A 15,931-nucleotide genomic window follows, 5' to 3' on the forward strand; every position below is an offset into this window, starting at 1 on the left:
AGGAACATTAGACCATGTAGAGGAAACAGTAAAGGGAACATTGGACTTGTAGAACACACAGCTACAGGCCACGTAGGACACATAGTGAAATGTGCATTTAACCAAATATGACTCCTAGTAAGTGGGACATGAGAGCAAACAACAAAAGGAACATTGGACCATGTAGGACAACCAAAAACAGGTGCATCCGGCTATGCTGGACACACAGTGACAAGAACATTAGACCATGTAAAGTACCCAGAAAGAAGTCCATTGGGGCTGAAGAAGGATACTCAGCAGCATGGACATCTACTATGTATAACACCCACTGACAGGGCGCATAGACAATATAGTATTAGATATTAAATGAAATAGTGACAGAGACACCCAATGGCAGCAACATTGGGTCATGGAGGACAGTGGGTCCCTGCCCTGTCCTCAAGTACCCCCAACGGGCCATATTTGCAGCATTTCCTTTATCTTGCACGGGTGCTTTAAATCAAGTCAATGGTTTGATATTTTGGACAGCTATTTTATCTGAGAGAAATTCCCAAAACATGGCCTGTTGGGGTACTTGAGGACAAGGCTGAGAACCACTGATGTAGGACACCCAAGGACAGCAACATTGGGTCATATCGGACACTCAGTGACAAGGACATTCATTAGGTCATGTAGGACACCTAGTGACTGGGACATCAGACGTTATAGGACACGCAGCAATATAGATACAGTATTGGGTCATGTAGGACACACAGGGACATGAACATTAAACCACGTCGGATCCCCAGCAGAATGGACATTTATCATGTAAAACCCCCCAATGACAGGGACATCAGACAATGAAGCATGCCAACATCAAGGACATTACCATTAGGCTATGTAAATCACTTGGCAGTATTAGTATTGAACCATGGAGACCCCCCGTAGACAGGGACATCAGGTCTTGTAGGGCACACAGTTACTGGGGCATTAGGCAATGTAGAAAAAACCCAACAAGAGGGTCATTAGTTCATACAGGACACCCAGTGACAGGGACATTAGATTATGTAGGGCCCCCTTCCACAGGGACATCAGGTCTTGTAGGACACCCATCAAGAGGGATAGTAGGTCACGTAGAACACTCAGTGACAGGTACATTTGATCATATAGGACATCCAGCAAGAGGGACATTAGGTGATGGATGACACCCAGAAACAGTGGCTTTAGCCCACGTAGCTTACCCAGAAACAGGGACAGTAGACTGCAGAGGTCACAAGACTTTACCTGTATATATGATGTTCGGAAGCTCTTCTCCTGACCTGGGAAGATGTAGATGGCTCCCTGATAATTGTCCTCATACGGGGCGCCAACAGCCAGGTCTGGCAGCTTATCTCCTGTCAGGTCAGGTAGAACGGAGATGGCAGAGCCGAATTGCCCCACGGTTTGGCTGGGGTCACCCTGGAGGGTTTCCGGGCAAGAGATAGTTTGAGGGCTCCTGACCTGAATCCAAAGACAATGGAACTGTTATATATTGTTATTAGATAGGAAAACTATCAGACAGAACCGGAGCCAGGAAGGTGAAACTGGGAAGAAGAGGGGTACAGATATCCAACTTTTAGAATTTTAGCACTCATTAAACAATAACTAAAGCAACATTTTTTTGTTGATATATACTGTAGTAAGGAATGGTTCATTTTGGTGCCATTGGTGAAAATTTCCCTTCACTTTCTGTCCTGTAGATGCAACTGAAATGAAATCTCTACAAAGTTAGAAAAGCCCCATCTTAATCAGTTGTCACTAGGACATGTGTCTCTACTGGATGATTTCCCATCTCTTCCTGTTCTGATGACCACTCCAAATTTTTGACTTTCCCTCACATTTAGTTTCAGTGACAATGGTTCCCAGGAAAAATATAGAGGGAACCTCCCCAAATTGGAAACAGACATCAATAAAAGGCTTCCAGGGGTTCTAACCTTTCCAGACACATAACTGCTGGTGATTGTCACCATTCAGTCCTATCACCTGTACGATTCTACAACTACAACAAGAGTTCTCAAAACCTTTGAACCCCACGCCCCCCCGCCTCCCGCCTCCCGCCTTCCACCTCCCCCCTCCCGCCTCCCGCCTTCCACCTCCCCCCTCCCGCCTCCCGCCAGTTCTCACTGGTTCCATCAAGTTTGATTCATTTATCTCCTTAACATTCTTTGTGTCCTCACCTGGGTGGGGACGGGACACAGGTACACCCGTCCGCTTGGCACTTCCGGAGAGTAATACGTTGGAGCCCCAACCACAAGAACAGGTGGACTTGAATTGAGAACACTTAGAACTGAGCCGAAGTATGACCCGATCTGGGGGAAAAATGGGAAACACAATGAGAGAAGAATAGACATTTGGATGAAGTTCATGAGTCTGTATAACCCTCCAATGACAGGGACATCGTTTCAAAAAGTACATCCCCAACCTTATACTTTGTCTGTCTTCTGGAGACATCAGCTGGTGACCATTAAGGAAGAGGACGTGAGATATGAGGATAAATGGAAGTCTTTCTTTATTGGTGTTCTTTTCCTGAGAGGGCCCAGAAGAGTAAAACCTCCTGAGAGGGCCCAGAAGAGTGAAACCTCCTGAGAGGGCCCAGAAGAGTGAAACCTCCTGAGAGGACCCAGAAGAGTGAAACCTCCTGAGAGGACCCAGAAGAGTAAATCCTCCTGAGAGGACCCAGAAGAGTGAAACCTCCCGAGAGGACCCAGAAGAATAAAACCTCCTGAGAGGACCCAGAAGAGTGAAACCTCCTGAGAGGACCCAGAAGAGTGAAACCTCCTGAGAGGACCCAGAAGAGTGAAACCTCCTGAGAGGACCCAGAAGAGTGAAACCTCCTGAGAGGACCCAGAAGAGTGAAACCTCCTGAGAGGACCCAGAAGAGTGAAACCTCCTGAGAGGACCCAGAAGAGTGAAACCTCCTGAGAGGACCCAGAAGAGTAAATCCTCCTGAGAGGACCCAGAAGAGTGAAACCTCCCGAGAGGACCCAGAAGAATAAAACCTCCTGAGAGGACCCAGAAGAGTGAAACCTCCTGAGAGGACCCAGAAGAGTGAAACCTCCTGAGAGGACCCAGAAGAGTGAAACCTCCTGAGAGGACCCAGAAGAGTGAAACCTCCTGAGAGGACCCAGAAGAGTGAAACCTCCTGAGAGGACCCAGAAGAGTAATACCTCCTGAGAGGACCCAGAAGAATAAAACCTCCTGAGAGAACCAAGAAGAGTAAAACCTCCTGAGAGGACCCAGAAGAATAAAACCTCCTGAGAGGACCCAGAAGAGTGAAACCTCCTGAGAAGACCCAGAAGAGTGAAACCTCCTGAGAGGACCCAGAAGAGTGAAACCTCCTGAGAGGACCCAGAAGAGTGAAACCTCCTGAGAGGACCCAGAAGAGTAATACCTCCTGAGAGGACCCAGAAGAATAAAACCTCCTGAGAGAACCAAGAAGAGTAAAACCTCCTGAGAGGACCCAGAAGAGTAAAACCTCTTGAAAAGACCCATTAAAATAAAAATGCCAGAGAGGACCCAGTAGAGAAAAACTTCTTAGCCCCCTCTGCCCTGTGCACCTTTATGCCGCGTACACAAGATCGGAAATATGGTTGGAAAAATGTCTGATGGTTTTCCCTGACGGAATTCCGCTCAAGCTGTCTTGCCTACACACGGTCACACCAAATTCCGACCGTCAAGAACGCGGTGACGTACAACACATACGACAGGACTAGAAAACGGAAGTTCAATACCCAGTAGCCAATGGCTTCCGTCTCGTAGTTGAATCTGAGCATGCGTGAGTTTTTGCGTGTCAGAAATTGCATACACACGATTGGAATTTCCGATAGAAAGTTTTTCCTTCTGGAAAATTGAGAACATGCTCTCAAATTTTTGCTGGTGGGAATTCGGCCAGCTGAATTCCGATGGAGTATACACACGGTCGCATTTTCCGATAAAAAGCTCTCATAGGTATTTTGCTGGCCGAAATTCCGATTTGTGTGTGTACGCGGCATAAGACTTCTATTGATTCCAAGTGTACCCTGTCTGACCCCATGTCCCTAAGTTCACCTTGTGTCATCTAATGACTCCTAGCAATGGTGTCCCTGTGCCTCCGGTGTGCTCCTGTGCACCACCATAACAACTGTGTGTACTTCTGAATATTCCGTATAATTCTATATGATGAGGGTGGCTGTATAATATACATAACACAGGCTGTGGTCTGCATGGAGGTCTGTCAAGCATTTCACCCCACCTTCCTTCTCTTCTCACCAGTTACCTCTCCTCATGAATTTCTATGGGTTGAATTTTTAGTTTTTGGATTTTGACCATAGACACCCAATTTACAACACTGGAGACTAATCGGTTGCATTGAACAGCACAGACAGTTCTCCATCCACATGCAATGATGAATGAGGTCCATACTTCCATTACAATTCCCACTTATCTTCTGACAATCCGTGACTCACCTGCTCTCCATTGGCTGTGGCCACTTGCCTCCATAGGCTGTTTCTTCTTTTGTAGATCAGGACCCTCCCGGTATGTTGGTATCTTGGGGCCCCGACTGCTATGAGGTCCTTTGTCACCTCCTGTATAGCATAACCTACATAGATTCACTAATGTTATATGTGCACAAATACAATGGTACAACATCTGCTAGTAATTAAAGTTGCATTTTCAGGAACTTCTGAAAGCACTAAAATATTTCCAATAGATTGCTTTTCTTGATTTTCCATACAAATAGGAGAAGCTACAATCCAGAACAAGTGTTAAACTCCCTCATGAAATGTGTGTCCCCCTCCTCCACTACTCTACAGGCAGTGGCGTAACTAGAACCTTCAGGGCCCCCGATGCAAGAAACCATGAAGGGCCCCCCTGAACCCCAGCCAGGGCCCTTCCCTCCGAGTCCGGCGGTGGAACTCCATGGCGTGGTCACAGGTATGACCTTTGTGAGCCCTGTAGTTCCACCACTGGCATCAGTAGTTTTCTTTTTTATTATTATTATTTTTTTTTTATTTTTAGGTGCCCCATCTGGCTGGGGAGAACAGACATCGGACTGAGCGGCAATGCATGGAGCAGGATGAGGGGTACTCTGAGGAGCCGGCCGAGGACACAACTAAAGAGCAGCCAGTGCGATAGTCGAGCATGGAGCTCTGCTAGTCACCCTCCACCTCCACCACCGTGTGCATGGTGCACTAGTACCCCTAGCTGCCTATGCTGCTGCCGGTCATATGTAGAGGGGGCTGCATGGGCCCCCTGCATCACAGGGCCCAGTTGCAGTCGCAACTGCTGCACCCCCTATAGTTACGCCCCTGTCTACAGGTATTACCAGCACAGGGATGGGTGATGGGAATCCAGAGGTGAGTTCCCAGGCCCGTCATTAAGAGAGGCCCAATATCCCCAACGGAGAAGACCTTATTTTAAATAATATTAGTGCAAATGAAAAAATAAAAATAATTTCAGTACTTTTTCAGCAATTTTCTGCCCAACAATGACTGCTTTATGCTGGAGGAGATAATCTGTCTTCTCACCCATATAAGAGTCCTTCATGTCCGCCTGATCCTTTGTATTGTTTATGAAGGCACCATTCTGCTGTCCGGTGGTGTAAACCGATATCCCTCCCGACCAACCAAAAGCACCTACTGCCCCGAGGATGGGCCCATCCTGAGGAGGACAAGACAAAGGTTAACTGACCTAATCAGATACACGTCACCTCCAGAGCTGAAACCAAAGCAGATTTATTAAAAGAGCAACAAGTACAACTTCTTATTAAAGAAGGCCCGCCATTAAAGGAGGTCCATGATTAGGGCCTCACCACAAAAAAGGTCTTACCATTAATGGAGACCCACCATTGGGCTTCTGAGTGATAAAACCACTCTACTAGAGTGTGCTTATTTCACATCCCGATGTTCGGTACTCCATAACTTGATGCGGGAATGGAGTAAAATGTATTAAATGAGGTCCCCTCATCATCCAGGCCTAGTCGTATATTATGGTGGTTCCAAACAGGCCAAATAGAAAGACGTCAAGACATGAAACTTGTTCTAGTTATAATTTCTCATATCTTTTCATTCATTTGATCTATGGGCTGTACACAAGATAGGATTTTACGACAACAAATGTTGGATCGGAGCTTGTTGTCGGAAAGGCCGACCATGTAAATGCTCCATAGAACATTTGTTGGCGGAATTTCCACCAACAAATGTTTGAGAGCAGGTTCTCGAATTTTCCGACAACAAGACTTGTTGTCGGAAATTCCGAGTGTGTGTACACAATTCCGACGCACAAAAGTCCACGCATTGCTCAGAATCAAGCAGAAGGAGCCGCACTGGCTATTGATCTTCATTTTTCTCATCGTACATCTTGTAAGTCGCCGCGTTCTTGACGTTTGGAATTTCCGACAACATTTGTGTGACCCGTGTGTATGCAAGACGAGTTTGAGCCAACATCCTTCGGAAAAAAAATCCACGGTTTTGTTGCCGGAAAATCCGATCGTATGTACATAGCTTTAGTGCATTTCTAAAAATCTATTTTTTCTACTATTCCAATGGATGACCTTCAGCTTGTGGTGCCTTTGGGGGAACCTAATCATTTTATCATTATACCATCTGGGCAAAAACAGTGATATAAAGTCTTTAGTTAATTAGAAATACTGTATTATTACTGAAGTTAGCATCAGCATTGGAGTACTTAGTAGGTTTAGAAAAGTTTGACGTAGCATTAGGTTTTAGGTTATTGTAATAACGGCTTCCCTCATTGCTTAGTATGAAGACATATTGGCTTACCTCAATCGCTTACCTCAACCCCTCCCTTACCTCAACCCATTACCTCAACCCATCCCTTACCTCAACCGCTTACCTCAACCCATTACCTCAACCCATCCCTTAACTCAACCCATTACCTCAACCCATCCCTTAGGGGATAGGCTTACCTCAACCCATTACCTCAACCCATCCCTTACCTCAACCACTTACCTCAACCCATCCCTTAGGGGATAGGCTTACCTCAACCCATCCATTACCTCAACCCATTACCTCAACCCATCCATTACCTCAACCCATTAACTCAACCCATCCCTTACCTCAACCCATTACCTCAACCCATCCCTTACCTCAACCGCTTACCTCAACCCATCCCTTAGGGGATAGGCTTACCTCAACCCATCCATTACCTCAACCCATTACCTCAACCCATCCATTACCTCAACCCATTACCTCAACCCATACCTTACCTCAACCCATTACCTCAACCCATCCCTTACCTCAACCGCTTACCTCAACCCATCCCTTAGGGGATAGGCTTACCTCAACCGCTTACCTCAACCGCTTACCTCAAACCATCCCTTACCTCAACCAATTACCTCAACCCATCCCTTACCTCAACCGCTTACCTCAACCCCTCCCTTACCTCAACCCATTACCTCAACCCATCCCTTACCTCAACCCATTACCTCAACCCATCCCTTAGGGGATAGGCTTACCTCAACCCATCCCTTACCTCAACCCATTACCTCAACCCATCCCTTACCTCAACCACTTACCTCAACCCATCCCTTAGGGGATAGGCTTACCTCAACCCATCTATTACCTCAACCCATTACCTCAACCCATCCATTACCTCAACCCATCCCTTACCTCAACCCATTACCTCAACCCATCCCTTACCTCAACCGCTTACCTCAACCCATCCCTTAGGGGATAGGCTTACCTCAACCCATCCATTACCTCAACCCATCCATTACCTCAACCCATTACCTCAACCCATACCTTGCCTCAACCCATTACCTCAACCCATCCCTTACCTCAACCGCTTACCTCAACCCATCCCTTAGGGGATAGGCTTACCTCAACCGCTTACCTCAACCGCTTACCTCAACCCATCCCTTACCTCAACCCATTACCTCAACCCATTACCTCAACCCATTACCTCAACCCATCCCTTAGGGGATAGGCTTACCTCAACCCATCCCTTACCTCAACCCATTACCTCAACCCATTACCTCAACCCATCCCTTAGGGGATAGGCTTACCTCAACCCATCCCTTACCTCAACCCATTACCTCAACCCATCCATTACCTCAACCCATCCATTACCTCAACCCATTACCTCAACCCATCCCTTACCTCAACCCATTACCTCAACCCATCCCTTAGGGGATAGGCTTACCTCAACCCTTCCCTTACCTCAACCCATTACCTCAACCCATCCATTACCTCAACCCATTACCTCAACCCATCCCTTGTGTGCGGTGGGGACCCGAGAGGAGATCCCCCCCCACTTTTTTCTCCCTTCCCTTTCCCCCTCTCTCACTTCCCCCCTTCTTCCCACCTCCCCCCCTCTCCTTTTACCCACTAGACGACTCAATCCCGACGCAAACATACCATTCTCTATCCTGACACAGACATTCCTACTCACTTACTAGACCACCAAAATCCCAGGTGACCTCAAACCTCCGTGACTCGGGCGTCCCAAGTCAGATGGAAGAAGTGCTTCCAGTAGGGCTGAAACAACTAATCGATTAATCGTCAACTAATCGATTATGAAATTAATCGATTACTATTTTCATAATCAATTAATCGGCCAGTAACAAAATGGGGTTAGAGTTAATGAGTCTGATGATATTTACCAGATTGACCCTTTAAAAGTATATATCTCCTCTAATAGTATATATACACTCTAATAGTATAAACACTATATCTCTCCTCTAATATTATATACAGTATATCTCTCATCTAATATTATATAAAGTATATCTCTTCTAATGATATATACAGTATATCTCTTCTAATGGTATATACAGTATATCTCTCATAATAGTTTATACAGTATATCTCCTCTAATAGTTTATACAGTATATCTCCTCTAATAGTATATGCAGTATATCTCTCCTTTAATAGTATCTACAGTATCTCTCTCCTCTAATAGTATATACAGTATATATCCTCTAATAGTATATACAGTATATCTCTAATAGTATATACAGTATATATCCCCTCTAATATATACAGTATATCTCTTCTGTCTGTTATTCTCAGAGTGGATTAGATATTTTGCTCCCTAACCATATAGTTATTTATATTTACCACTGCATATAGAGATATTTAAGAATAAATTGCCTTTTTTTTTTAAACTTTACATATTAACTAAATTATACACCACACTTTTTTTTAAGGTTATTAACTGATTAATCGATTAATCAAAACAATAATCGGTCAACTAATCGATTATGAAATTAATCGTTAGTTGCAGCCCTAGCTTCCAGGCGAGACCTCACCCTACCTCATGGGCGACATGACGCAATACACACCTGAGGAGTAGTACCCAGACTTAGCCCTTGTACACACGGTCGGAGATTCCGACAACCAAATCCGTCGGAGTTACTCCGACGGATTAATTCCGGAAGAGGTCCGGAAGTGATGTTGCATACACACGGTCGGACAAAGTTGTCGGAAAATCCGATTGCACATAACGTGATGACGTTATTTCGTTACGATGGGACTACGTTCAGGCTAGTAGCCAATAGCTTTGGTGTAGGAATTTGATCTGAGCATGCGTGGCACTTTGTCCGATCGGAATTCTCTACACATAATCGGAGTAGGCTACACATGATCGGAGTATGTCCGATAGGAGCATTTTGTCGGAAAATATTTCCGGCAAGTTGGAAAACTTGGTCCGACGGATATTCCGACGGAAACAGTCCGATGGAGACCACACACAGTCGGAATATCCGACAAAACGGTCCGATAGGAAACATTCCGATGGAATCTCCGACCGTGAGTACAAGGGCTGACACACATGAGCCCATCATCCCCACCTAACAATAGATACACCCGGGGACTTATTTACAAACAGGGCTAGCCAACGGACTCGGGTAGGGTAGACCTCTCACAAGAATACTCATACGTGAATGACCTACCGAAGAATATCGTCTTTAAGGCTGGGTTCACACTGCTGCGGGGGGAGATCCGGATGTGATTCGCACAGCAAATCACATCCGATCTCCGTAGCACTGCGAGTTCAGCCATACAGATAGTATGGCTGAACTCGCAGCGCTCCCGCAGCAAACTCGCACAGGACCCTTTTTTGGGTCCGCAACGGAATCGGATCGCATGGGGGTTCACACCATGCGATCCGATTCCTGTGCGAGTCGGCAGATCGCACTGCGATATGCCGACGGATCTGGGGGTGTCATTAACATAACATTGACACCCCCAGCCGTCCGCATAGGGCAGTGTGAACTGCCGGCGGGAGGTGAGCGATGCGGGAAAACGCCGCGGATTCGCGGCGTTCCCGCATCGCAATAGTGTGAACCTAGCCTAAGTAAGTAAGTAAGTAAATTACATTGGCAGACAACTGTACTGTTCATATGTAAAATGTCTGTACCAACGCATGTAATCCCTCTTCTTTACAATAAAAACTTGTTATGGAAAAAAATAAAAATAAATAATGGCTTCAATAATAATATAGGGCAGTAGTAACAATATTGATAAAAAATCAGCGACAGTAATAATAGTAATAATAATGAATGAATGAAATACTTATATAGCGCACAATGCGAACTGAATCGCCTCTAGGTAATAATAGTAATAATAGTAATAACGCTGATGGTTGTATAAATTCTTCTTATAATAAATATGAATGACCTCTGTTAGGACAGCGCTGAACCCCTCCTGAGACATCTCCATCTGGAAGGAAGTTGCGTCCTGTGACTGCGTTCCTGTAGAAAAGAGAGATTGGTAAAGATACATTGCCTTCCCGAAAAATTGGTCAACTCCTGGGAGGAAGGGTCAGCAGCCACCCCAAAGCCCCATCCTCATCTGGTATGTAACGTGTGTGCTCCACCCCAAGTAATCTGCGTACTAGAAGTGTAATCAGTGAAACAGAGCTAGAAGAATCTGGTGAATGTGGAGGATTTCATTCAACTCTGATCCATCTGTTATCTTCTACGAGTCCATCTAACCATGGCAGACCAATTGTACAACCATAGATAGGGTTCTCTGATGGGCCAATAACTTGGCTGAGCACAGTACACACATTCTTCCCATGTCATCTCAGCTTAAAACAAATAAGATGGCTGAGGTTTGCAATTCTGTAACAAAAAAATAAAAAAATAAGTTCCCGGGTTCAACCTCTTCAACTGTCACCTTTGTATGACCCAATTGGGGCAGAACAATCACAAATAGGAGCAAAGAAGTCTTCACATACAACATAGAATAAAACAAGTATTTGTCCAGCTTGTCTATCTATAGCAGTGATGGCGAACCTCGGCACTCCAGATGTTTAGAAACTACATTTCCCATGAATTTTCATGATGCTCAAATACACTTCAGAGTGTAGGAGCATCATGGGAAATGTAGTTCCAAAACATCTGGGGTGCCAAGGTTCGCCATCACTGATCTATAGAGTTCTCTGCTTATAGAGAGTCCTGCAGCCATACAGCGGGGTCAGCGGAGGGACGGCATGACAGGTGCAGGACAGCCCTGTCGCCGTTTTAACTAGCAGCCCCGGGGCTGCTTTAAGAGGAGGGGTCAGGCGGAGCTGAGGGGCGGAGCTACGGCATGGTACGCGATATCGGCGTACCATGCTTTCACCCGGAGAGCGGAGGAGGAAGCGATTCCCACCCACCCTCCCTGGTTTATGTTGAGTGTGTTAGGTTGGGGGTTATAGGGGTGGGGTCACAGGCGGCACTTGGGGATTTTTGAGTAGGAAAGGGGAGGTTTTCAGGTAGAAAAGACTGTTGTACCCATCCATGGGATGGGGGTGGTTAATGTACTTTCGAGTTAAGAGTTGTTAACCTGGAAGGGTTAAAAGGGGTAGGTCACCGCGATGGTTTGGGTATAGCCTCCGAGACAGGGGATTCCGTCTGGAGGTCAGGAGGTCAAAAGTGGGAAGTCATTCGCAGTGACCAGTGTGTTGTTATGCCGGTACCCATGACCCGTTTAAAGGCTGGGAATGTTTACAAGTGAAAGTTATTTATGGTATTTTATTAAACTATATATATTTTTGTTAATAAATTAAGGCCAGTTGGCCATTTACTCCATACCTTGTCCGTGGTTTATTAAAGGTGGGGATCAGGTTTTGGAGGCGGGTGTCTGTCATGGGTGGGAGGTTACGGATACGCATTTAGGGGGGGCCTAAGTCCTTACAAATGTCATGTTAGGTGTTGTGTTCTACTAATTAGCATCAAGAGATTCCTTTATTTCTACTGGAGTCGTTTCTTTTGGGTGTAGCTTTCTATTTCCCTTTGCCGTGTGCCACCCACGCTGCCAGTGGTTTCCTGCACCAGGACCTGTATGCATGCTCCATAGGCAATTTCCATTGAGAAAGGGGAAGTGTTCCCTGAAACAGGATGTAGTTTCCCCCGGCTACCCACAGCCCCGGCACCGACCATGGAGGGTGGGCGACAAATTAAGGCTCTTCAAGAGTATAGTAAATGTATTTTAACCCTTTCTCGCCAAGCGTACGCAGATGTGCGTACTCGGCTTCCGGGGGGTATACCGGGATGATGCCCGCACCTGCAGGCATCATCCCGGTACCGTTTTTTGCAGCAGGCGATTGGCTATCCAGGCATAACAACCGATGCGGCTAAAAGCCGCTCGGCTGTTATGCGGGAGGGGACGTCCCCCCTCCCGCCGCCTCTCGCCGCTGTTACCGGTGCTCCCGCTCGATCGGGAGCACCGATTTCTGATCCGACGCCTCCGGCTGCTGGGGAGGAACTGGAATGACGCCGTAATCGGCTTCGTTCCAGTCTCCTCATCGTAAACACGGAAGCGAAGTCACTTCCCGTTTACTCGGCTGCCAATGGCGCCGGTTTTAAAAAGATATCCGGTATTCAGAATCGCCGTTTTCGGCGATCTGAATACATTGAAGTGTAAAGGAGGGGTGGGGGGTCTTTTAGACCCCCGATCCCTCCATAAAGAGTACCTGTCACCACCTATTACTGTCACAAGGGATGTTTACATTCCTTGTGACAGCAATAAAAGTGATTAATTTTTATTTTATTTTTTTAAACAATTTAGTCATTTTAAAATAAGTAAAATAAATAAAAAAATAAAAAATTTTAAAGCGCCCGCCGTCCCCGCGAGCTCGCGAAGCAAAGAAAACGCATACGGAAGTCGTGCCCGCGTATGTAAACGGTGTTCAAATCACACATGTGAGGTATCGCCGCGATCGTCAGAGCAAGAGCAATAATTCTAGCACTAGACCTCCTCTGTAACGCTAACCTGGTAACCGTAAAAATTTTTCAAAGCGTCGCCTATTGAGATTTTTAGGTACCGTACTTTGTCGCCAATCCACGAGTGCGTGCAATTATAAAGTGTGACATGTTTGGTATCTATTTACTCGGCGTAACATTATCTTTCACATTACGCAAAAAAATTGGGATAATTTTACTGTTTTGTTTTTATTAATGAAAGTGTCCCTTTTTCCAAAAAGTTGAGTTTAAAACACCGCTGCGCAAATACCGTGTGACATAAAATATTGCAACAATCGCCGTTTTATTCTCTAGAGTCTCTGCTAAAAAAAATATATATAATGTTTGGGGGTTCCAAGTAATTTTCTAGCAAAAAATATGGATTTTAACTTGTAAACACCAAATTCCAAAAATAGGCTTAGTCATGAAAGGGTTATTCTAGATTTGATACATTTTATTTATGATAAGTAGGCGATTTCATCCAATTTGTCTGTTTGTTTTTTTTTCATAGTCAATATGTGGATTTTCCTGGTCTGAATGGGTCTAGAAACCTCACAATCTGTTCATTCAAGAGCCCAGGACACGAGTGGACCTTCATTTTCCTTGGAATGGACCTGAATGAATAATTTCTAGGCTTGTGCAATTCGTTTCGTAACGAATCGAAATTCGGCCGAATTTTGCATCTTTCGGACATTCGGATGCATCCGAATGTCCGAATAAAAAAATAACAAATTACAACGAATACGAAAGAAATATAACGAATGAATTTGAATGAATTCGACATGATTCGAAATTATTTCAATCGCATTCGACATTATTTCAACCACATTCAAAAATATTTTGTGACCCGACTTTAGGGCCATGTATCTCGGGGTCACTTGGTGCTAGACACTTCAAATTTGTATATGTTGTATTGCTAGTATTATTGTGTTTTCATACCAAATTTGGGGTTTCTAGCTATAAGTGACCCCGAGATATGTGGCCCCAAAATCGGGTCGCAAAATGTTATTAGTTATTAGAGCAGAGAATGACATTTTGCGACCCGATTTTGGGGCCACATATCTCGGGGTCACTTATAGCTAGAAACCCCAAATTTGGTATGAAAACACAATAGTACTAGCACTACAACATACCCAAATTTGGAGTTTCTAGCACCAAGTGACCCCGAGATACATGGCCCTAAAGTCGGGTCACAAAATATTTTTGAATGTGGTTGAAATCATTTCGAATCCGGTAGAAATATTTTCGAATTTGGTTGAAATATTTTCGAATGTGGCCGATTTTTCAAATTCGGTAGAAAACTAAACGAAATCCAAAAACAAATTTAAGGAAGTTAACGAATATAACTAAACGAAATTAATGAATTAACGAATTAAAACGAAACGAAACTAAACACATTTTTTCCTTTTGCACATGTCTAATAATTTCATTTATCTTTTCTTTTTTTTTTTGCTAATCACAAACATTCACACCTCCCATCCTGTTCCTGGACAATCGGCACACGCCATTGTTATTCCATGAAGATGACTGAGCTGCTTGGTGGCCATCAACATTGGGGTATGTTCCTGACACTCATTAGTCCTGAGGAAGCTGTTTAGGAAATCTGTGACGCGTCTTCTACATTTTTTGGAAGTAGTCCAGGTGAACGTGTTGTACTGGTAGAAGATCCACCAAAAGATGGGAACCTTCCCTCTGATATTACTTCATTTGAACATTTCTATAGATCAGTCATGGCGAACCTTGGCACCCCAGATGTTTTGGAACTACATTTCCCATTATGCTCATGCCCTCTGTAGTGTAGTTGAGCATCATGGGAAATGTAGTTCCAAAACATCTGGGGTGCCGAGGTTCCCCATCACTGCTATAGACAAATAAACATCTCCATGTATGAGACAGACCTAACACGTAAAAATGATTTTTTATATATTTATGTCACAAAAGCCTAGGAACGGCACCTTCGATGGCAAAGATCTTCTCCTGCAACGTCTTCTGGAACTGAGAGAGGGCGGAGAAGTCGGTGACTCTGAGGATCCGCTCACGGGATGATGCAATGGTTTCTAATTCTCCAAGTGCTCTTTGATTATCAAAGGCGCTGCCAACCTGTGGGTGAAATACGGAATATTATACTGGCATCTATGAGGGAGGGGGGCATGCCATGGGCAACATATAAAAATGGCCAAATAACAAAAAAAAAACAATATTGTCTTTCCCTATACAGAATTGTCAACTCTCCACCAAGAGCTCCACCAGACATTGACATTATGGATGCTATGAGCCCACACCTTTATAGAAAGGGGGCTATCCATGCCCGCAAAGGCTATGCACCACAATCTTGGTTGTTCCATTTTTTCTGGCAGTGAACCTGTAAAATGTTTGGCCAAATGTTAGTAATTTACATATTTCATCCATCCTGAACTTTCCCACAAGCCCATGGTATCGGTAAACCCAAATCGGATACCCTATTGAAGGCTACCTGCAACTATACCTGGGTGGGCTCTGATTATGTTGTAAATAGTAGCTGCTTATCACCTCCAAAGTGTGAGCTGCGAGATTTCCTTGCGGTGGTTTGTGTCTTCACCTCTTACAACAAGATGGTAGCAAAGGCAATATACTCCTGTAGCACCCGCCCCCTTAGATTGGCTGCTAGGATTGGTTAGGCAAGTTTAGTTAGTGGCATTCCTGTAACCAGCAAAGCAACCTGTGATTGCTTTGGTCTCCTCTGGGCTCTATAGGCTGAAAGTTTGATTGCTCTCCCCTGTCTTCTGG

General features: G+C 44.9%; 1 protein-coding gene across 1 annotated transcript in view; it reads right to left on the bottom strand.

Moving 5' to 3' along the window:
• The window catches only part of LOC144000321 (integrin alpha-M-like), a gene marked incomplete at its 5' end in the record, with an annotated part of 147,868 nt that overhangs the window by 79,997 nt on the left and 51,940 nt on the right, over positions 1-15,931 (bottom strand). The window contains 6 exon segments of the mRNA XM_077494059.1: positions 1,243-1,458; positions 2,175-2,306; positions 4,443-4,576; positions 5,505-5,637; positions 10,617-10,690; positions 15,121-15,265. Coding sequence (XP_077350185.1) covers positions 1,243-1,458; positions 2,175-2,306; positions 4,443-4,576; positions 5,505-5,637; positions 10,617-10,690; positions 15,121-15,265 — 834 coding nt within the window.

This window comes from Lithobates pipiens, unplaced genomic scaffold (genome assembly GCF_037356315.1).
Source record: "Lithobates pipiens isolate NorthernLeopardFrog02 unplaced genomic scaffold, aLitPip1_a1.2 Scaffold_22, whole genome shotgun sequence".
Classification (NCBI taxonomy): Eukaryota; Metazoa; Chordata; class Amphibia; order Anura; family Ranidae; genus Lithobates; species Lithobates pipiens.